General features: G+C 52.4%; 1 protein-coding gene across 1 annotated transcript; it reads left to right on the top strand.

Moving 5' to 3' along the window:
• Positions 1-1,324: 1,324 nt before the first annotated feature.
• On the top strand, positions 1,325-20,984 carry MIOX (myo-inositol oxygenase). Its single transcript, XM_039520164.1, has 10 exons — positions 1,325-1,424; positions 14,339-14,419; positions 15,102-15,182; positions 15,855-16,017; positions 16,211-16,278; positions 16,826-16,935; positions 17,455-17,522; positions 18,851-18,900; positions 19,339-19,451; positions 20,268-20,984. Exons 1-10 carry the CDS (start codon positions 1,422-1,424, stop codon positions 20,374-20,376), a joined length of 846 nt encoding a protein of 281 aa, XP_039376098.1. The 5' UTR covers positions 1,325-1,421; the 3' UTR covers positions 20,377-20,984.
• Positions 20,985-21,377: the final 393 nt, after the last annotated feature.

The raw sequence follows: 21,377 nt of genomic DNA, 5'->3' as shown, positions 1-21,377 counted from the left end.
GCTCAGGTGGCTTTGTGGATGCTTCCAGGGAGCTCCTCCCACCCATGAAGGGCAGCGTGGGAGAAAGCGCAAAGGGGCTTGTTGGCAAAGTTGACAAGGGGGCGATGGAGGCTGATGCCAGGGGCTGATTGGAGGCAGGCGTCAGATAGTGAATGAGGCCTGAGCTGCACTTGAAAGTCAGTCTGGCGGAACTATATTGCTAACCACTATAGTGATACCAGTAGTGCGGACACATTTATACCAGTATAAAGATGCCTTGTACGGGTACTGTATCACCCTTCCCAAGCAGGACTAGCTATAGAGACACTCCCTGGGTTACGCAAACCCAACTTACGCAAATCTGCACTTATGGAAAAAGTTCCGTAAGCTTTTTTTTTTGGCGTAATTGTCGGGTATTCGTTCCCAACTTATGCAGAATTCGACTTACGCAGGCATTCCGGAACAAAACCCTGTGTAAGTCGGGGAGCGTCTGTACTGGTATCAAATACCCGGCTAGCAGCATAAATGCTTCTCCCCTAAGGAGCTTCTACTGGTTTAATTACAGCAGTAGCGTTAAAGCCGAGCGCAGACAAGGCCTGAGCGATGATAAGGGGGATGAGGCTGGGCCAGGAAGAGGCTCAGAGAAGAGGGAGCCAAAAGGCAAAGGGTCTTTGCAGAGGTGCTCAGCCTGGCTGGGACGGGGCAGGGAGCGAGCCGGGGAGAGGTTTGGCCGGGTGGATGGATGGGAAAGGCTGGATCTCAGAGCTATTCCGCAGAAAGCAATGGCAGGATTCAGAGGTCCCGGGCTGGGCGAAGTGCAAGATGACCCCCAGGCTATGGGTCTGTGTGCCGGGCAGGCGGGTGGTGCTGTCCAGAGAGAATGAGAAAGGAGGCGGGGGAGGGCTTGAGGTGAAAGATTAAGTGCTCTGGGTTAGCCAGGTGGAGCTTTTACTTCCTGATCTCCCCCCAAATGCCTGGGCCTCTGACAAGGCCTCTAGCTCCGCAGGGCCCGCTCTGCTGGGTTGGCCTCTCCCCTGCCCCGGCGCAACCCCCTGCCTGGGGCATGAGACAGGCCACTGGCTTGTGCCTCTCAGGGACACAGAGCGAGTCCTCAGGATCAGCAACAAGATCCTTCTCCCCCGCCCACCCCCCCTGCAGCTGTCACCTCCCGCCCCCAGCTCTCAAAGGCTCACGCATTAATTACTTTCCCAGAAGCTACTTCCAAGCAATGAGAGTTTGGCCCAGGGCTAGTTAACTCGTGACTCATTTCGCCCTGGGGTCAGCACTTCTTCGGGCAGGTTCTGGCCAGTCCTGGGCCCTCCTTGCATAACTCACGGGGGTTTATAAACCCAGAGAGACACCTGCCCCAGCCCCAGAGACTGCAGCGCTCCCCTCCTCACACACTCTCCTCCTCCGGGGCTGCCGGGCTGAAGGTCGTACGCATGGTGAGTAGGGAGAGGCAGACTGGCCTGGGATCTGAATCCTAGAGGTGCAGAGGAAAAGCCATCGGGTCACTCCCGTCCCATCCTGCCCAGCCATCGTCCCCCCACCTCCCACCCTCCTGGTCCGGATTGTGCCCAGCGTCTATTCGCCAGGGCTAGACCCTGGCTAGTTTTCAGTGGCCCAAGAGACACTGATTCCACCGGGGACATGACTCACCAGCTGCTGGCAGGAAGGTTCCCCTGAGATTTTCCTTTGCTGGGTTTGGTCCTAGGGCTCCCCTGAGTACACACGCCGCTGTACCCCTCCCCCCCACCATGCAGAGCTTGCATCTTCCACTCAATCCCCCATATGCAGAGAGACCATTGGATCCTCTGTGTTCAGACCCTACTGGGTCCCACACACAGAGATCCTGCTGCTTCTCGTCTGATCCCCTATGCACAGACCCAACTGTCCGTGCAAAGACCCCGTCACGCCCCATCAGGTATCCTGCACGCACACACCCTGCAGGTTCCCCAGTGTGTGTGGAAGCTCCTAGTCGATCCTGTGCATATAGATCCTGCCTTCCCGCACTGGCTCCCACATGTACAGATCTGCTGGATCTGCGGTGCCCAGTTGCTAGGGGACGCACTGGGCTCAGGGTCCAGCCACTTCTCCTTGATCTCATAGCAGTGCCAGGCACACTTGCCCACCTCTCACCCTTATGCTTGGGCCCTAGAACTGTTTGCTAGAGGATAGGGGGATACATGTCCCCTCCCCTCAATAGGTCAGGGCCTAAATAAAACAGTAAACCCCATAACCATCAGTAGAACATAGACACACAGGCCGACAGATTGTTAGGGACCACCAGGAAAGGGATAGGTAGTAAGACAGAAAATATCAGAGTGGCACTAGATAAATCCATGGTCCGCCCACACCTTGAATAGTGCGTGCAGGTGTGGTCGCCTCATCTCAGAAACGACACATTGGAATTGGAAAAGCTGCAGAGAAGGGCAACAAGCTTCCATATGAGGAGAGATGAAAAAGACTGGGCCTGTTGATCTTTGAAAAGAGATGACGAAAGCGGGATATGATAAAGGGCTGTAAAATCATGACTGGTGCATGAATAAGGAAGTGTTATTTACCTGTACACAAGAACCAGGACTCACCTGATGAAATTAATAGGCAGCAGGTTTAAAACAAAAGGAAGTACTTCTTCTTACGGCACACAGTTAACCTGTGGAACTCACTGCCATGGGATGTTGTGAAGGCTAAAAGTATAACTGGGTTCAAAAAAGAATTAAATAAGTTCCTGGAGAACAGGCCCATTAATGGCTTCTAGCCAAGATATTCAGGGACACAACCCCATGCTATGGGTGTCTCTAAACCTCTGACTGCCAGAATCTGGGACTGGACAACAGGGGATGGATCACTCAGTAATTGCCCATTTCTGTTCATTCCTGCTGAAGCATCTAGCACTGATCACTGTTGGAAGACAGGATACTGGGCTAGATGGACCATTGTTCTGACCCATGGCAGTGAGTTCCACAGGTTAACTGTGTGCCGTAAGAAGTACTTCCTTTTGTTTTAAACCTGCTGCCTATTAATTTCATCAGGTGACCCCTGGTTCTTGTGTACAGGTAAATAACACTTCCTTATTCACACACCAGTCATGATTTTACAGCCCTTTATCATATCCCGTTCTTCTGTTCTTATGACATAAGTAGTGACATCTCTGTACCTTTCCTCAGCATATATTTTTGGCAGGTTTCCAACTCCCCTTCCCCCATGATATTGTCCCAATTAGATTCCAGCATTAGATTGCACGTCCCTCTTTTTGGTCCAATGAGTTGACTGTATGGTTCTGGAAGTCCCTCCTATCATGTCCTCCCTTTCCAGGACCCTATTGGGAGAAAAAACAAGATTTAAAAAAATGTTCATTAATTCATCCTTCTGGAATCATTAAAAATAAATGACTAAATATAGATTTCATGCCTTTCACTCATTTTAGAAAAAAATGTGCTTTTTATGCCAGTACTACAATGCTAAATAAAGCAGATTCAATAATTGTATGAAAGTGCTGGCAAAATTCTCAATACATATGTGCAAGAGGTTTAATAACAAAGGAATAAATGTATCTATCCCCAGACACCCCCCCACCTATTATCTATCAATCCCCAGACACCCCCTCTATCTATCTATCTATCTATCTATCTATCTATCTATCCCCAAACACCCATCTATCTATCTATCTATCTATCGCATTTTCCTTTATTTTAGAGAAAAATATGCATTTATATAATTAGTTCAATTCTAAACAAATTAAGCGCTTGCAAAAAGGGTTAGTAACAGAGGAACAAAGAAGTGTTTATATATATATATATATATATAATGCCTCATGCATCTTCCTCATTTTTAGAGAAAATATTCTTTTAAGCAGTTAGTACAATTCTAAATAAATTAAACACCTGCACAAACACACAACTGCAGAGTGCCCTGGTTTAAACTCTCCCAAAACTCTTGAGAAAAGCACCACGAGGAAAAAGTTATTTTCTTTGAAATCTTCCCGGCCGTTTTGTCATTGTGTCGCTAGGTAACCCAAAGCCCAGTAACAAGGCTATGCAGGTCCTGTGGGTTAATGTCTGATATACAGACACTCTTTGTGAAGGATCTGAGTCCTCGCCCCACTTCCTTTATCCAGAGGCTGCCTGACCTTTCCACTCTCCTGTCTGGCAGAGTCCTGCACTGGGCACCTCCCTGACCCACTGATCATTACACACAGTTCAAAGCAAATACAATTTATTAAACAGCCACCAATTAAAAACAGGGCAGTTCAGTCTGTTCCTCACACGTCCCAGGCCCCTGCCCAGTCCCTGGCTGTGCTGAGGTAGCAGGTCTCTTCTTCCCAGCGTCGCCCCAGCCCTGTCTGGCCTACAGGGCATCTTGGCCAGGGGCATCTCCCTGCGCTAGGCCCTCTGCCCAGGGTCCCCCTCGCTCTCCCCAGCTGCTCCCCGCACCTGGCTCCGGACTGCTCCCAGCTCCAGCCCCACATCCAGCCCTGGATCCAGCTCCAGCCCCAGCCTCACTCTGCCTCAGCACGGCTGCTGCTGCTGAGCCTCCGGCTCCCTGGGCTGCTTCTCTGTCCCCCCTGGTTCTGTGGCTGCAGCTCTGCTCCCAGCACTGGATCTGCTCTCCCTGGGCCGTGTCTCTGGCTGGCCCAGCCCTGCTCCCAGCACAGGGTCTGCTCTCCCTGGACCGTGTCTCTGGCTCTGTGGCTGCAGCTCTGCTCCCAGCACAGCTCTGCTCTGTGGGCTGCTTCTGTGACTCTGTTCTCAGCTCTGACCTGCTCCCTGGGCTGCGTCTCTGGCCCCTCTGGCTGGCCCAGCTCCGCTCCCCAGCTCAGCTCCAGCCCCTGCTTTCTCCTTAGCTCCGCCCCCCCAAATCTGTCTGCCCCAGGCAATTCCAGCTCACAGGGAGGACGGGACCCCCGTGGCCTCCTGACTCCCTGACTAGCCTGCCTGCCCTGTCAATCAGGCTGGCCTGGAGCATTGGCCTCTCCCCATTGGTCCTGGGGACCGTCAGTCTCAGGGTCCTGGTTTCCCATCAACCCTTCCCCTTTCTTTCGGTAGAGGGAGCCAGCCAATCAAAACACCCCCGCTGAGTTTGAGTGAGGGGCCAACAGTCCCCTTACATTTAGAAAACGATACACTCCGGGCACATGTGGACAGCCAGTGCATGGATCACAAGTGCATGTAAATAGAAACTGGACATATGCAGAGCACCATACAAAGCCTTGTTTAGCAACCAGTGTGTGCTGCCTGCATCTATCTATCTATCCCCATACACCCCCTCTATCTATCTATCTATCTATCTATCTATCTATCTATCTATCTATCTATCTATCTATCTATCTATCTATCCATCCATCCATCCATCCCCATACACCCCTCTATCTGTAAGGGTCTATAACAGTTATTTCAGAGGAATCAAGAATAAAAACCAGGCAATCCCACTGCACATCCCCCAAAGCGTACACACTCATACTTGTTTTTCAGCCCTATTTTATACAGCACGTACACAGCCCAGCTTAAAGGAACTCTGTGTAAAATTGGTCAGTACACCGAGGCAGGAGACAAAATGCAGGCCTAGATGAAACTATTCCTGCTCTATGTAAAAGAATGTGTATTTATAAAACTTGGATCTAATAAATGAAAAAACCACAATGGAGTGTTCGAGAAACCCACATTTTAATAATGGGGGGGGCAATGGATACAAACAAAATGTTCAACGTATCTGAAGCAGTTTAATAGTCAGTATTTTTGCATTATTCACTTATTTGGCCCATTTAGGAAAATACAAAAAAAGAAATGAAAAATCCTGAATCAGCCACAAACACCTACGTTTTATCTAGCTTAGAGGCAGGAATTTGGCAGCCCAATAAAACCCAGCTGCAGAATTATCACACTCTGCTCTCCCAGCACCCTGTTGAGCATCTGGTTTTGGGGCTGGCAAAAGCAGGCCGGGCCGAACCCACTCGTGCCTTCAGAGACGGTGGTGTACTGGTACTCCAAGGCATCTGAGGAAACAGTGCTCAGCTGCTGAGGGATTTAAATACGAAACACAAGCCAGGTTTGATTTTGGTTTTTACGCCACACTTTAAAACCTTAAAGTTTGTGCCAGGAAGCCTCTTTGGCCTTTACAAAAAATTCGCCTCAGGCTGGTCTTGCTCCACAGACCTTTTGGCAGGTGTGGTGGAACCAACTGCTCTAGCAAGTTCAGCAACCGTAGCCTTCTCCTCTCACCGCTACCGCGCCTTTTGCGCCAGCGCCTTAAACATTCGTACGTGCAGCTTCCTAGATTCGTAGATACCAAGGCCAGAAGGGACCGTTGTAATCATCTCATCTGGTCTGCATAACACAGGCCAGAAAACATCCCCAAATAACTTACGTGTGCCTCATCTCTTCCACCCCACTGTTTGAATGACTTGGGGTCTCCTCATTGAGTTTCAGCACCTCAAACAGCAGCGGGGCTCAGGAGCCGTCTTCTGGTTCTCCTCCTCTGCCCCATCCTTGTGATTACTTTCATTGTCAGATACCATGGCCGCCTGGCTTGGCGCCGGTGTGCCAATAATATAGCGGTTTCTTCTGTTCCCACAACTTCACCCGTATGCCATCTCTTCATGAGCCACTTCTCTCTGGGTGGCGGCGAGGCTGGATTCAAGACCTTTGGCTGTATCTCCATCTTTAGTCCACAAGCCTTTTCAGACAGCGCGTCCTCTTTCATCCAATGGTTGGACAGCGCTTTCTTAGCTAACAGGTATGGGGCCGCCCTTCCGAAGGAAGGCCTTTCAGCTGGGTCATCGGAGGGTGGGGACTGGTGACAAAAGGGGTGGCGAGAGGGTGAAGATCTTGGCATACAGGGGTGATTCTAGGGGTGTGCGAACAGGGTGGTTGTCCTGGGCACCCAATTCCAGGGGGTGGGCCATACAGCTGTGCCACTCAGCTATTTCTTTTCTCTGCACGCTGACTGGCTGGCCGTTTGTGCTCCACTGATTGGCTAGTTTTCCCCCCGCCCCTTGGCCTCTCGTGGGGTAGGGGTGGCATGTGGAAGGTTTTCCCCCTGGCTGGCAAAATGTCTAGGGCTGCTTCTGTTTGCACACTTTGTATTGCACTGTTTTTTTATTTTATACTTTGTCGGTAGGTTCCAGTTTATCAAAAACGAAGGTATGTGAGCTGTTCCTCTGTCAAGGGTCCCATGTGCTTGTACATATGGACAGGTATATGGGTGATGGGAGAACATAAGAACATAAAAATAGCCCAGTATCTTATCTCTGACATTGACCAGTGCCAGATGCATCTGGCAATCAGAGGCTAGAGACACCCAGAGCACGGGGTTGTGTCCTTGACCATCTTGGCTAGTAGCCATTGATGGACCTGTCCTCTTGGAAATTAGCTAATTCTTTTTGAACCCAGTTATACTATTGGCCTTCACAACGTCCCCTGGCAAGGAGTTCCACAGGTTGACTGCGTGTTGTGTGAAGAAGTGCTTCTGTCTCTTTGTTTTAAACCTGCTGCCTATTAATTTCACTGGGGGACTCCTGGCTCTTGCGTTATGGGAAGGGGCAAATAACACTTTCGTGTTCACTTTCTCCACAGCAGTCATGATTTTATAGACCTCTATTGTATCCCTCCTTAGCTGTCCTTTTTTCAAGCTTAACAGTCCCAGTCTTTTTAATCTCTCCTCACCTGGGAGCTGTTCCAGACCCCAATCACATTTGTTGCCCTTCTCTGCACCTTTTCCAGTTCTAATATATCTTTTGTGAGACAGGGCAATCAGAACTGCACGCACTATTCAAGGTGTGGGCGTACTATGGCTTTATATAGTGGCATAATGATATTTTCTGTTTTATTATCTGTTTCCTAATAGTTCCTAACACTCTGTTAGCCTTTTTTACCTCTGCTGCACATTGAATGGATGTTTTCAGAGAACTATCCATGGTGACTCCAAGATCTCTTTCTTGAGCGGTAACATCTAATTTAGATCCCATCATTTTGTATATATAGTTGGGATTATTTTTTCCAATGTGCATTACTTTGCACTTATCAATATTAAATTTCATCTGCTCACTTTGCCTAAGAACCTTTGGCATGGGAACTTGTCAAAGGCTTTCTGAAAGTGCAAGTACACTATATCCACTGGATCACTCTTGTCCACATGCCTGTTGGCCCCCTCAAAGAATTCTACTAGACTGGTGAGGTATGATTTCCTTTTCCAAAAGCCCTGTTTCCTCTTTCCCAACATATTGTGTTCATCTATGCATCTGATCATTTTGTTCTTTACTATAGTTTCAACCTATTTGCCTGTTCTGAAGTTTGGCTCACCAGCCTGTAATTGTGAGGATCGCCTCTGGAGCCTTTTTTAAAAACAGGTGTTACATTAGCTATCCTCGAGCCATCTGGGACTGATTTAAGCAATAGGTTACATTTAACAATTTGCAGTTCTGCAATTTCATATTTGAGTTTCATATTTGGTGCAAAATACCTCTGAGCTTTCCCGTTTTCTTCAAATCCACTCTTACATCATATCCTCTTTCACTTCAACAAAGCCTTTAATCCCTCCCAAACCCCTCTGCATTAGGGCTTTAGTCACCATGACGCCTCTGTTTTCAATGATTTCTCAGGTCTATCAAACGCTGTCTTGTGTATTTATCGCTATCAAGTACCTAGGGTCACAGTTTGTGTACAATGTGAAGTTTGATACAAGAACGGGGGAATTATTTCTTGGGACCCCTTCAATGTGAGGACAAATATGTAATTTTTTAAATGTAATTGTTGCTTTGCAGATACTGCTACAATATATCACTGAGCATTTTTCTTGCCAGTTAGAAATGACCAAGCATGGCGTTTTGGCCTGTTATATATGCCCAATGTGTCCGATGCCCTTGTTAATGTAATTTATTTATTTCTCACTGCTGATCCCCTTGGGAAAATGATTAGAAAGCCTGGCAAAAGAAAGGTGGGGAGATAACACCTCAAGAGGCAGGGGAGAGCGTTTATGTTACAAGTGTTCACTTGGGCTAAAGTATGACAACTGACAAACAATGCACATAACATTGCTTCACTAAATAAAGGCTCCGGACAGTTGTCAAAGTTTCCCATAAAAGCCAGGTCTGATGTCTTATCCTCGGGCCCTATTTCTGAATTATACTTTTCAAAGCCTGGGTTACTCTCTCTCTTTCTCTTGCTGTACGTAGCATGTAAGAAATACTTTCTAAAACATTAATTGGAGTTAATTTTTATTTCATTAGACCTTTGACTAAAAATAGTACTTTTAGCAGAAGGAGATGGAGAGGATACAATATTAGTTACCAGCTATTAGCGCGAGAAAAATGGGGAATGTGAGGTTGTGGGCACATGCTTCTTCAGATAACCACTAAAAACTCAGAAAAATGGAAGGGGCGAGGGAAGGTGTCAGACAGGGAAACCTTTATCTCTGTCCTTCAGGCAGTTAGAAAGCCATGACTTAAAATTAGGGCTGTCAAGCGATTCAAAAATTAATTGTGATTAAAAAATTAATTGTGATTAATTGTGGTGTTAATAATATAATATCATTTATGTAAATAATTATTATTAAATAATAATTTTGGATGTTTTCTACATTTTCAAATATATTGATTTTAATTACAACACAGAATATAAAGTGTACAGTTCTCACTTTATATTGATTTTTGTTTACAAATATTTGCACTGTAAAAAACAAAATAAATAGTATTTTTCAATTTAACTCATACAAGTATTGTAGTGCAATCATGAAAGCTAAACTTACAACTGTAGAATTATGTACAAAAAATAACTGCATTCAAAAATAAAACAATGAAAAACTTTAGAGCCTACGAGTCCACTCAGTCCTACTGCTTGTTCAGCCAATCGCTCAGACAAACAAGTTTGTTTACATTTGCAGGAGATAATGCTGCCCGCTTCTTGTTTACAAAGTCACCTGAAAGTGATAACATGCGTTTGCATGGCACTGTTCTAGCCAGCGTCACAAGATATTTATGTGCCGGATGCGCTAAAGAGTCATGTGTCCCTTCATGCTTCAACCACCATTCTAGGGGACATGCATCCATGCTGATGACGGGTTTTGCTTGATAACAATCCAAAGCAGTGCGGTCCAACGCATGTTCATTTTTATCATCCGAGTCAGATGCCACCAGCAGAAAGTTGATTTTCTCTTTTTGGTGGTTCGGGTTCTGTAGTTTCTGCATTGGAGTGTTGCTCTTTTAAGACTTCTGAAAGCATGTTCCACACCTCGCCCCTCTCAGATTTTGGAAGGCACTTCAGGTTCTTAAACCTTGGGTCGAGTGCTGTAGCTATCTTTAGAAGTCTCACATTGGTACCTTCTTTGCGTTGTGTCAAATCTGCAGTGAAAGGGTTCTTAAAATGAACAACATGTGCTGGGTCATCATCTGAGATTGCTATAACATGGAATATATGGCAGAATGTGGGTAAAACAGAGCAAGGGACATACAATTCTCCCCCCAAGGAATTCAGTCACAAATTTAATGAACACTTTTTTTTTTTAATGAGCGTCATCAGCATGGAAGCATGTCCTCTGGAATAGTGGCTGAAGCATGAAGGGGCATACGAATGTTTAGCATATCTGGCACAGAACGACCTAGCAGTGTCGGCTACAAAATTGCCATGTGAACACCTGTTCTCACTTTCAGCTGACATTGTAAATAAAAAGCAGGCAGCATTATCTCCTGTAAATGTAAACCAACGTGTTTGTCTGAGCGATTGGCTGAACAAGAAGTAGGACTGAGTGGACCTGTAGGCTCTAAAGTTTTACATTGTTTTGTTTTGGAGTGCAGTTATGTAACAAAAAAAAAATCTACATTTGTAAGTTGCACTTTCATGATAAAGAGACTGCACTACAGTACTTGTATGAGGTGAATTGAAAAATACTATTTCTTTTATCATTTTTAAAGTGCAAATATTTGTAATAAATAATAATAATATCAAGTGAGCACTGTACACTCTGTATCCTGTGTTGTAATTGCAATCAATATATTTGAAAACGTAGAAAAACGTCCAAAAATATTTAATAATTTCAATTGGCATTCTATTGTTTAACAGTGCGATTAAAACTGCGATTAATCTGGAACCCACATAGGGTAGCATCAAACACTTACAGTCCATACTCGATGGGGACCTCATCCTGAAATAAATCTTTCCTGAACGCCCCTTTGGCCTTCAAACAACCCCCCAACCTTGCCAAGTCATCATCAGAAACAAGCTCCCCATAGACTAGGACCCACCAACCCAAGTAGCACCAGACTCTGCCAGAACAACAGATGCAAAATGTGTAGGCAAATCTCACTGTCATGATAATCAACATCCCCCATAACACACCTTTCAAAATCCATTGGTTCTGCACATGGCTATCACAACCTGTGGGGTACCTCATCCAGGAGCGGCGGCAGCCCCCTAAAAATGGCGGGGCCCACTGTCGCCCGAACTGTGGTCCTGCCCCACCCATTCCCTCTGAGGCCCCGCCCCTCCCCAGGGTTGGGTTGAGGTTTTCATGCTGTGCAATTCATGTAGGCAAAATTTCACTAAAATAATGAGATTTCTTTATGGTGGAAGCCAGTAGGGGCTGATTGCCATTTGGGAGAAAAGGATAACGAAATACGTTACCTTGAATAGGGAAATTTGAGGGAAATGCCTGGTACAGTACCATAAAAGGCTATGCGGATCAGAAAAACTTTCTGATTGGCTCAGAAAAATGTGATGCATCCTTATATTTTATGATGTATGATTCTGCAAAAGGCCGTGTGGTTAAAGACGACTTGCTAATTGGCTCAGGCAGTGGGGTGTGGTTTGTCGCACGCTCCCAGAGCCAGGAATTTTCGGTGAGGTAAATTCATAGGTTCATAGAGTTTAAGATCAGAAGGGACCGTTGGACAGGGCGGGCCATAGGGAAATGGCATCCTGGGTGAACTTGGATTTTGGTGCTCCGGCCTCCACTGCCTCCCTGAGCTCCCCACCCATCCCCCTAGGCCTCCATTGCCCCCCACCAATCCCCCCATCACCCTGGCCCCCGCTGTCTCCTCAGGTTTCCCACCCCCTCCATCGCCCTTGACCTCCGCTGCCTCCCTCCCATTGGCCCGAGCTCCCTTCCATGGCCTCGCACCCTAGGCCCAGCAGGCTCCTTCCCTCTTGACCATGGCATCCTGGATGATTGCCCACATTGCCCACCCGTAAGGCCAGCCCTGCCATTAGATCATCTAGCCTGGCCTCCTGCATATATCACAGCCCATTCAAATTCACCCAGTTCCCCTGTATGTAGCCCAATAGCGGGTGTTTCACTACAGCATAACCTGTGGTGTGGCTAAAGTGGCTCTTCCAGAAAGACAGATAGTCCTGATCTGAAGACCTCCGAGATGGACAAACCACCCCACCCCCCCTTGGCAGAATGTGCCAATGGTTAATCACTCTCACTCACTGCGACAAAATGCGCCTTATTTCTAATCTGATGTGGTCAGTCTTCAGCTTCCAGCTGCTGGTTCGTGGGCTGCCTTCTTCAGCTAGACTACAGACCCCGTTAGTGCCCAGTCTTTTCTCTTGCCGAAGGTCCCTGTACACGGGAACCAAGAGTCACCTTTCAACATCTTGTTGGTGAGCTAAACAGGCGGCTCTTTATGTCTCTTGCTTCAAGGCATTTTCTCCCCCTCACCCCCCTTTTTGTGGCTCATTTCTGCATCTTCTTCAATTTTTAAACATCCTTCTAAAGTGTGGACCCCGGAAATGAGGATTGTGGAATCAAACATTTTATGTCATGATCACCGGGGTCTTCTAGTCCAGCGATTAATTCATCTTTGTCCATCACAATGAGGTTCAAAATATTCACTTTCTGTTGCGTAAGTGGCTTTTCTCATCTTTCTCCTGGCTCTTTCTTGGCCATCTCAGAAAGGCAGCAGTCAAACAGCTAGACCCTGTACACACATCATTAACCCTAAAGTTATATTTACACTTTCTATCAGGAATCCCTTGCAGCCTTCATGCATGTTTTTAATTTATTTAGAAATGTTCTAACTGCCCACAAAATCAGAAAAATGCATGCTATATATCATAGAAATATATATAAACATTTCTCATTTATTTCTGCGTTGTCTTTTTTTGCATACTGGTATATTTAATTTATTTAGAATTGAGCTAACTGCATAAGAGAATACATAATAAGAATACTTTAAAAATGAGGAAAAGTTATATATGTAAAACATAACACTTCTCTTTTATTCCTTTGTTATTAAGACTTTTTACATGTATTTATTACATGTATTTTACATGTATTTATACAATTATGTAATTTGACTACACTTAAATTGTACTAACAGTAAAATTGAGGATAATGCATGACTATATATAAAAATGTATTGTTCTCATATATATATTATTGCTCTGTTACTCAACTTTTGTTGCATGTTTTTAATTTATTTAGACTTGTACTACTGTAGTGGTTTCGTACAATTATTTAATCAACTTGATTTTTGCACACAAAGTATATTTTACACTAAAAAGGAAGGAACATGAGATTTATATATTTTTTTTTGTTTTGAATGATTCCAGTAAGGAAAAAACTAAAAACTAAAAAAACTTCAAAAAAAAATCTCGTTTTTTCCCCAAAATGGCTGAATGGTGCCTATGTGACCAAACCTGAAACCTAGGGGTCCTGGAAAAAGTAGGCAGGACTTCCAGAGCCATACGGCCATTTCATTGGACAGGAAGGAGGGGCATGCAGTCTAAGGCTGGAGTCTGATTGGTGGATTATAATAGCGGTGGGGGATTGGGCGGGGCATGGAAACCTGTCAGAACTATAAGAACAGGAAAGGTGTAGCTATCACTAGTGACACACAGCTGGGCATTGGAGCTGGTTGGGAATTTGCTGCTGGATCGTGATTCCATCAGAAAATGCCGATTTGTTGAAGTCGAACTGTTCTGTGGGAATGTGTCAGTTGCAACAAAACCTTTGCGGAAAGCAGGTGGGTCCCTTGCCTGCGCATGCACTCCCTGGCTCTGCGGCAGCCGGCCTGGCAGTCGGCTGGGGAGTCCGAGCTTCCAGGGTTCCCAGCGCCGGCCAGCCCGGCAGGTGGGCTGCTGGGGAACCAGGTCTCTGAGAGCTTCCAGGCTCCCTGACGTCTTCGGTGGAACTGGGAGTCCACTGTGGAACATGGACAGACAGAGTGATGGACTAAGGGACAGTTGGACATTCTGACACAGCAGACAGACAGACATACTGCCTGGACATACCGTTTAATCTACTGAGGCAATAACCTCTGTATGGGTGGCATGGCTGGGGTCGGGTGGGAGGGGGTGGCAGGGAGGGGAGCAGGAGGGCGCTACCCTCGCTGGTCCCTCATGCGAAGCTTCCCTCACCCCAGGACGCAGACCCCTCTGAAGTTTACCGGCCGGAGGCAGGGGCTGAGCATGGCAAGCTGAAAACAGACTACAGGAATTACACGGTGAGCTCCCGCCGCCCTGTCGCCTGCCACCGGCTGTCTGGGGCCTATCCCCTGGGCATGGGTGTCAGCCCCCCACGTCTAGGCAGAGATGGGTCCCGGGGCTAGGGGACTAGGTGCTCAGGCTGGAGTCACTCTGCTCTGACCAACGGGCTGGCAGTCCGGTGACCCCAGCAACTGCACTCCCTGCTGGGGCTAGCAGGGCCAAGGGAGAGGCCAGGGCTGGAATAGCCGGGAGCTCCTCCCACAGCCAGCGCTCCGGCCCCGCTCCCCACAGCGCCCCCTGCTGGGAGTGACCAGGACTGGAATAGCCGGGAGCTCCTCCCACAGCCAGCGCTCCTGCCCCGCTCCCCACAGTGCCCCCTGCTGGGAGTGACTAGGACTGGAATAGCCAGGAGCTCCTCCCACAGCCAGCGCTCCTGCCCCGCTCCCCACAGCGCCCCCTGCTGGGAGTGACCAGGACTGGAATAGCCGGGAGTCCCCCACGGCTAGCGTTCCCGCCCAACTCCCCACAGCGCCCCCTGCTGGGAGTGACCAGGACTGGAATAGCCGGGAGCTCCTCCCACAGCCAGTGCTCCTGTCCTGCTGCCCATGGCCAGAGCTCCATAGCTACCTCCTGCTGGAGAAGCTGGTGCTGGAGCAGGAGGCCTGGGCTCTCGTCTGAGTCACGGGTGTGTTGTTCCAGGCCGGGCCACTGCTAGATCGTGTGTATAACACCTACCTGCTGATGCACACGCACCAGACCGTAGACTTTGTCCAGAAGAAGGTACGTCCCCTGTGCCCCTCCAGCGCTGCTGACCCAGCCCCCCGAGATGCTCACACAGCCCCTTCCTGAGAGGGGGCTATGACTCTCCAGCGGCTGTGTCTAGGAAAGGGTTAGCCACAGCCCGGCTCCCCCGGAGCCCCCTCCCCACCCCAGAGCCCCTTAGGAAACGCTGCCCCCCCCAACAGCCCCTGGGAACCCCCGCCCACGGGATCCCCCTCCCCAGAGCCCCTTAGGGAACGCTGCCCCCTCCCGACAGCCCCTGGGGACCCCCACCCACGGGATCCCCTCCCCAGAGCCCCTTAGGGAACGCTGCCCCCGACAGCCCCTGGGGACCCCCGCCCATGGGATCCCCCACCCCACAGCCCCGTAGGGAACGCGGCCCCCCCCACAGCCCCGGGGGGCCCCCCCCCATGGGCGCCCCCTCCTCCCTCCCTCCCCAGAGCCCCTTAGGGAACGCTGCCCCCCCAACAGCCCCTGGGGACCCCCACTCACGGGAGCCCCCTCCTCCCTCCCCAGAGCCCCTTAGGGAACGCTGCCCCCCCGACAGCCCCTGGGGACCCCCGCCAAGGGAGTGGGGCTGGTGCAGACATTCTCCCGCCCCATTTCCTGCCCCAGGAGCTGGCAGTGACCCCTGTGCTCAGAGCTGGGCCTCACCAGCTCCCGTCTCCCCAGGCCGCAGAGTACGGGGCCTGTGCCCAGCGCCGAATGAGCATCATGGAGGCCTTGGATTTACTGGACAACGTGGTGGATGAATCGGACCCGGACGTGGACTTTCCCAACTCCTACCACGCGTACCAGACCGCCGAGGGCATCCGCCGGGCCCACCCGGACAAAGGTGGGGCCAGTCGGGACTGGGGAGGTTGGGGGCAGGGTCCCAGTTGGGGTCTCCGCAGAGCCGGGTAGGTAGGGACCGAGCGAGAGGCTGCTGCCTTTGCAGCTCCTTGTGGGTGCAGCCAAGAAAGCAGCGTGGGCTCAGGCTGCCCCCACCCCAGCCCCAGGCTGACCCCTCTCCGCTCGCTCTCTCACAGACTGGTTCCAGCTGGTCGGGCTGCTGCATGACATGGGCAAAATCCTGGCCCTGGCCGGGGAGCCGCAGGTGAGCAGCCACGGAGGCAGCGTGTGCTCCAGGCAGGGGAGTGGGTCGAATGCACCCAGCACGACTGGTCGCCCCCGTGTGACCCCTGGGGATCAGCCCGGGGGTGGGCAGGGAGGGGGGCAATGCCCTAGGCTAGTTGCGTGCAGGCCACCTGCCAGAGAGCACGTCAGACACAGAGCCCTTTGCAAGGGGAGCCGGGGCGGGTCGTCCCCCAGCCCCTGGCCAGCTCCTCAGCTGTGTGTTTCCAGGACAGCAGGGGCCTAGCTCAGAGCCCGACCAGCGGGACGGGCCAAGCACCCAGCAAGATTCAGGGACGGGCCGGTCCAGGGGTCCCATGGAGATCTGGAGCTACTGCAGTTAATGCTCACAAATGCAAGGCGAGGGGTGGGCTCAGGCTGACCTCTGGCTACGAGAGCCCAGGAGGGGGCTGGTGCGGGGCAGATTACCCTCCCCCACCAGCTGCCCACTGACGGGACCATGGATGGAGCCAGGACAAAACAGCTCAGCCATGGCTGGCGAGCCCTTTCCTCCCGTGCTCTCTCTGCAGTGGGCCGTGGTGGGCGACACGTTCCCCGTGGGCTGCAGGGTCCAGGAGTCTGTCGTCTTCAGCGACTCCACCTTCCACGACAACCCCGACACAAAAAACCCCCTGTACAAGTGAGTCCTACCCCTCCCCCCCGCCAGAGCGCCTGAGCCCTGGGGGTCCCGTGCCACTAGAAAGTGACCCCTAGGCACACTGCACCCTACAAGGCAGCCTCTGCTCCCCCCCGCCCCAGGGCCGCCCCTCATGGTCTGTGGGCTGCAGAAGCAGAGAGCCTGGGGTGATGAGAGCAGCTGGGCATTGGGGCGGCTGGTGGGTGAGGTGTAATCCCCCTCCAAAGGCACAGCTGCAGTCCAGAGTCCCCGCTGCACCCCTCACGGGCGGGTCTGGGTCCTGCCCTCCTTCCCCCCCAGATGGGGGGGCACGAGACTCAGTTTCCCCAACAATTAACACGCCAAGTCGGCCGATTGTTACCACGGCCCATGTTCTGCACCCGCCTGCAGGCACCTGCCCTGCCGGCTCCGAGCCAGCGCTCGTGCCCTGTAGCCCTGCGGGGCGCTCCCCCAAGAGGGGCCGAGGCGGGAGGGCTGGGGCCCAGCTGGGAGCTCCGTTGACCGGCTCTCTCTCTTGCTCAGCACGCAGTACGGGATCTACCAGCCTCACTGCGGCCTGGCCAACGTGCTGATGTCCTGGGGCCATGACGGTAAGGGCGTGCCCGGCGGAGGCTCCTGGCTGCGGCCGAGGGCTGGGCCTGGCGGAGGCGCCCGGCGGAGGCGCCCGGCAGGGGCTCCTGGCTTTGGCCGAGGGCTGGGCCCAGCGGAGGCGCCCGGCGGAGGCTCCTGGCTGCGGCCGAGGGCTGGGCCCGGCGGAGGCGCCCGGCGGAGGCTCCTGGCTGCGGCCGAGGGCTGGGCCCGGCGGAGGCTCCTGGCTGCGGCCGAGGGCTGGGCCTGGCTCTGGAAGCCCTTTGGAGAACGGAGCCGGGGAGGGGGATTTGCTTCTAGTGCCCCTTCAGGGTGAGAGTCAGTGCACCAGTGGGAGCAGATCCCTGCTCCTGGAGCTCTCGGCTGCCCTCTCCTCCCGGCTCTCCCTCGTCACGCTCCTTGGGGGCTTCCGCTGCCCCTTGCCGTCCGTGTCCCATAGGGCTCCCTTTGCACTATCCCCCTCGTCCCAGGGGCCACAGCTGCACCCCCCTTCCTACCTGCCAAACCCACCGCCCTCTCCTCCCCCGTTGTCCCCCTCCCCACTTCCTGCACATCCGGCCCTGCCTCCCTGGCCCTCGTCTCACCTTGCTGCTCCCTCAGCCCTGTGCGCCCCCCACCCCCCTCGCCACCAGCCTCCGCCAAAGAGCAGCCGGGTATCAGAGGAACAAACTGCGGTCCGGGGGCAGCTCTCCAGACACATGATGCTCGCCCCCTGCCCCGGACAACCGGGATCTCCCCCCCAGCGGCCCATCCCCGTCCACAGGGGCTTAGGGCACTATGATGGAATACCCTTGCAAAGCATCTCTCCTGTCGCTGGCTAGCGGCTGGGCCACAGCGGATAGCAGCCTACTGCCAGCTAACAGAGGTGCTTCCGTGGTCGTGCATGACCTGCGTATCCCCTGTTCGTTCACAGCTGGGGAAACAGAGGCACAGACTCGCCCAAGGTCGCATTGCAAACCACTGTCAGAGCCAGAAGCAGAACCCAGGAGTTCTGCCCTCGGGCGGCACGCCTACCCTGCTTTGCTGTCGCTTTGGCATTGTCAGCTCCTGCGATGGGTGCTGCATCCCCTGACCGATCTGCGCTGCGCCTGGCACTGGGGCTAATATTGTCAGATGTGGGCAGTGACCTTGGGTGCCCAGCCAGAGGCCCTGGGGCCTGGTTTTCTGCTAGGCGCCCATAGCTGTAGAGCTGCATGCAGTCCTGACTGCAGGTTCATTTCTGGCTGGCAGAGCCGCCAAGCTCCGAGGGGGGTAGCAGAGAGGCTGGGACTGGGCGTTGGAGCTCGTCTGGGTGCCCGAGCTCGCAGGGCTAACACTGCTCTCTCCCCAGAGTACATGTACCAAGTCATGAAATTCAACAACTTTGCTCTCCCTCAAGAGGTAAGTGGTTGGTGATTTTTGGAGGTGTTTTTTTTTGGGGTGTGTGTGCGCGAAACAGGAGTAGGTGGCTGTGAGAACTGATTCACGCCTGTCCCCTGGCTCAGACTGTCTCCTGCTGCCCCCAGGGACAGCATGCTGGGCATTTGCCCCATGGGTATTCCCCTGCTGTCCAGCTGGGTTATGCAACCCCCTGCAGCAGCAGGAAGTCTTCACAGTCCGGTTCCTCTGCCTCCAGCTGCTCCTTAATGCCTGTTGGCACAGCGCTGACACCCCCTCCTGCCGGGTCTGAGGATGAGGCACCAAAAGCCTTGGGGACACCAATGGGAGATTTGGCTCCAGGGATTGGAGAGGAGCCCCCTGGGCTGGGCTCTCTCAGAGTTGGTGGGATGGGTGGGTCCGGGCCAATGCTGCCCCTCTCACCCCTTTCTCCTCTGGCAGGCTTTCTACATGATCCGCTTCCACTCGTTCTACCCCTGGCACACAGGTGGGGATTACATGCACCTGTGCAGCAATGAGGACCTGCGCATGCTGGCCTGGGTCAAGGAGTTCAAGTGCGTGCCCCAGCCCTGGGGCGGGGGGAAGGGGGCAGGGGGCTGCTGAGCTAGGCACTGAGGTTGGGCATTGTGGCCATGCAAGCAAAGGCAGCAAATTTGAAAGTGATAAAAGGAAAGACCTCCCCCTGCACCCAAACACAGAGTACCAGGGAGCTGTGGAACTCTCTGCCACATGAAGTCAGAGGCCAAAAATTTGAGATTCACGCAGGCCTTGGACATTTTATGTGGTGAATAGGAACACACAGTTATTGATGCTAACATGTTTTCACATCGATATTAAGCTTCTGGGCTTGAGCAGCTGGTTCCTTCCCTGGGTGGAGACAGGATCCGGGGCTGGGAGGAACCTCAGGGCTGATCCAGTCTGGCAATCACAGTGTTTGAGATCAATGGAACAGAGAGGTTGGAGGCAGCAGGGAATAGGAGCAGGGCTGCAGCTGGGGGAGGCTCCCTGGCTGAGGCTGTTCTCTGAGGGTCAGTATTTGGGGACTGGCTTTGGCTAGGAGGCGTATAGAGAACAAGGTGCTGTGCTTGCCTGTGCCTACAGGGAGCTCTGGAGACCTACCCAGTTATAGACATGGGAGAGAATTGATCCCTCCCCTGCTCCATGGGCTGGGGGGCAGAGAGCAGCACGGGGGTGGATTAGTGCTGCCTGCCTGAGATGCTTGCCCCATTGCCAGAGGGTGCTAGCCTCTGGCTGCTGTAGGGGAGCAGCTGAGCTGGCCCCCCCACTGCCAGGTTCCTGGGAGGGGAGGGGGGGCAGGGACAGCAGAAGGTGAGCAGCCTAGTTCAGCCTTTGCTTTCTGCTCCCTGCAGCAAGTTTGATCTGTACACCAAGTGCGAGGACCTGCCCGACGTGACCCAGCTGAAGCCCTATTACCAGTCCCTGATTGACAAGTACTGCCCAGGCCAGCTGTGCTGGTAACCAGCCGAGCAAGCACCTGCCTGCCCCTGCTGCTGCATCCCCACCCAGTCCCCTACCCTCACCCAGCTGGATGAGCTCAATGCGTGAGCACAACAGGAGCCAGCCTCCAGGCCCCGGGGAACAGCCCCCCTCAGGCCTGGCCCTGCATTCCCCACCAGTCAGCCTGCACGGAGGTCCCCTGAGCCAGTGCAGCTGGGCTGGGCTGCGCTGCTAGGGGAGCCAGTAGCCCCACGCCAGCAAAGGCACATGCAGGTGGAAGCGGTGAGATGAGATGGTTCTGCTCGCTGCCACATTTCTCATTCTGTTCCCCACTCCGGCTCGCTGAGGCCCGGGTACTGCAGAATGGCACATGGGCAAAGAGCATGCTGCAGCCACCCCCTCCCATCTCTGGGCCAGCCAAGCTGCCCCACCCCACGCAACCACTCCCCCCACACAGCACCACTCCAGTTCGCCCCTTACTCTGCCCTTGCACAAGCCCGCATCGGCATCAGCAGGAGCAGAAAGGCCCCAGCCCAGCTCAGAGCATTAGCCCTCTGCAGCCGGGAGAGGGGGTATGGCAGATGGTGTGTGATCACCCTCTCAAGGGGAGTGCCGCTGTGCTGGGGGTCGTTCTCCGAACTCAATAAAGGGGTTGTTAGCGTATACGGTGCTGGGTCTGTTACACGCCTGCTGCAGAGCCCCACAGAACTAGCCTCACAGCAAAGGGGGTGGGGGTACTGAGGTGATGCTGGGCCTCAGCCTCTCCCCACACACATGCTGCAAGCTGGGTAACAGGCTGCAGCAGACCCCAACCTCCCCCTGCCAACTACTTTCCGCTACCCCACTAACGAGTGGCGCCTCTTCTTGCCGAGCCATTGCCTGGGCTCGACTCCTCCCTCTCCCCCTTCTGACTCTGGGGAGCAGCACTCTCACTTTTACCATCCACTCCAGCCCCAGCCCCCCTAGGCTCAGCCCAAGGCCCTCATGCAGCTCACCTCAGCACCTGCTCTCCAGGCCTGCAC

Source organism: Mauremys reevesii, linkage group 1 (assembly GCF_016161935.1).
Source record: "Mauremys reevesii isolate NIE-2019 linkage group 1, ASM1616193v1, whole genome shotgun sequence".
Classification (NCBI taxonomy): domain Eukaryota; kingdom Metazoa; phylum Chordata; order Testudines; family Geoemydidae; genus Mauremys; species Mauremys reevesii.
Note: the sequence above shows the minus strand (reverse complement) of the source record. Positions and strands in the feature narration are given on the sequence as shown.

Excerpts from the sequence above, each read along its gene's own strand:
- MIOX (XM_039520164.1), top strand. Across the intron at positions 16,018-16,210 it reads CCGGGCCCACCCGGACAAAG|ACTGGTTCCAGCTGGTCGGG; the intron begins GTGGGGCCAGTC and ends GCTCTCTCACAG. Across the intron at positions 18,901-19,338 it reads ACTTTGCTCTCCCTCAAGAG|GCTTTCTACATGATCCGCTT; the intron begins GTAAGTGGTTGG and ends CTCCTCTGGCAG.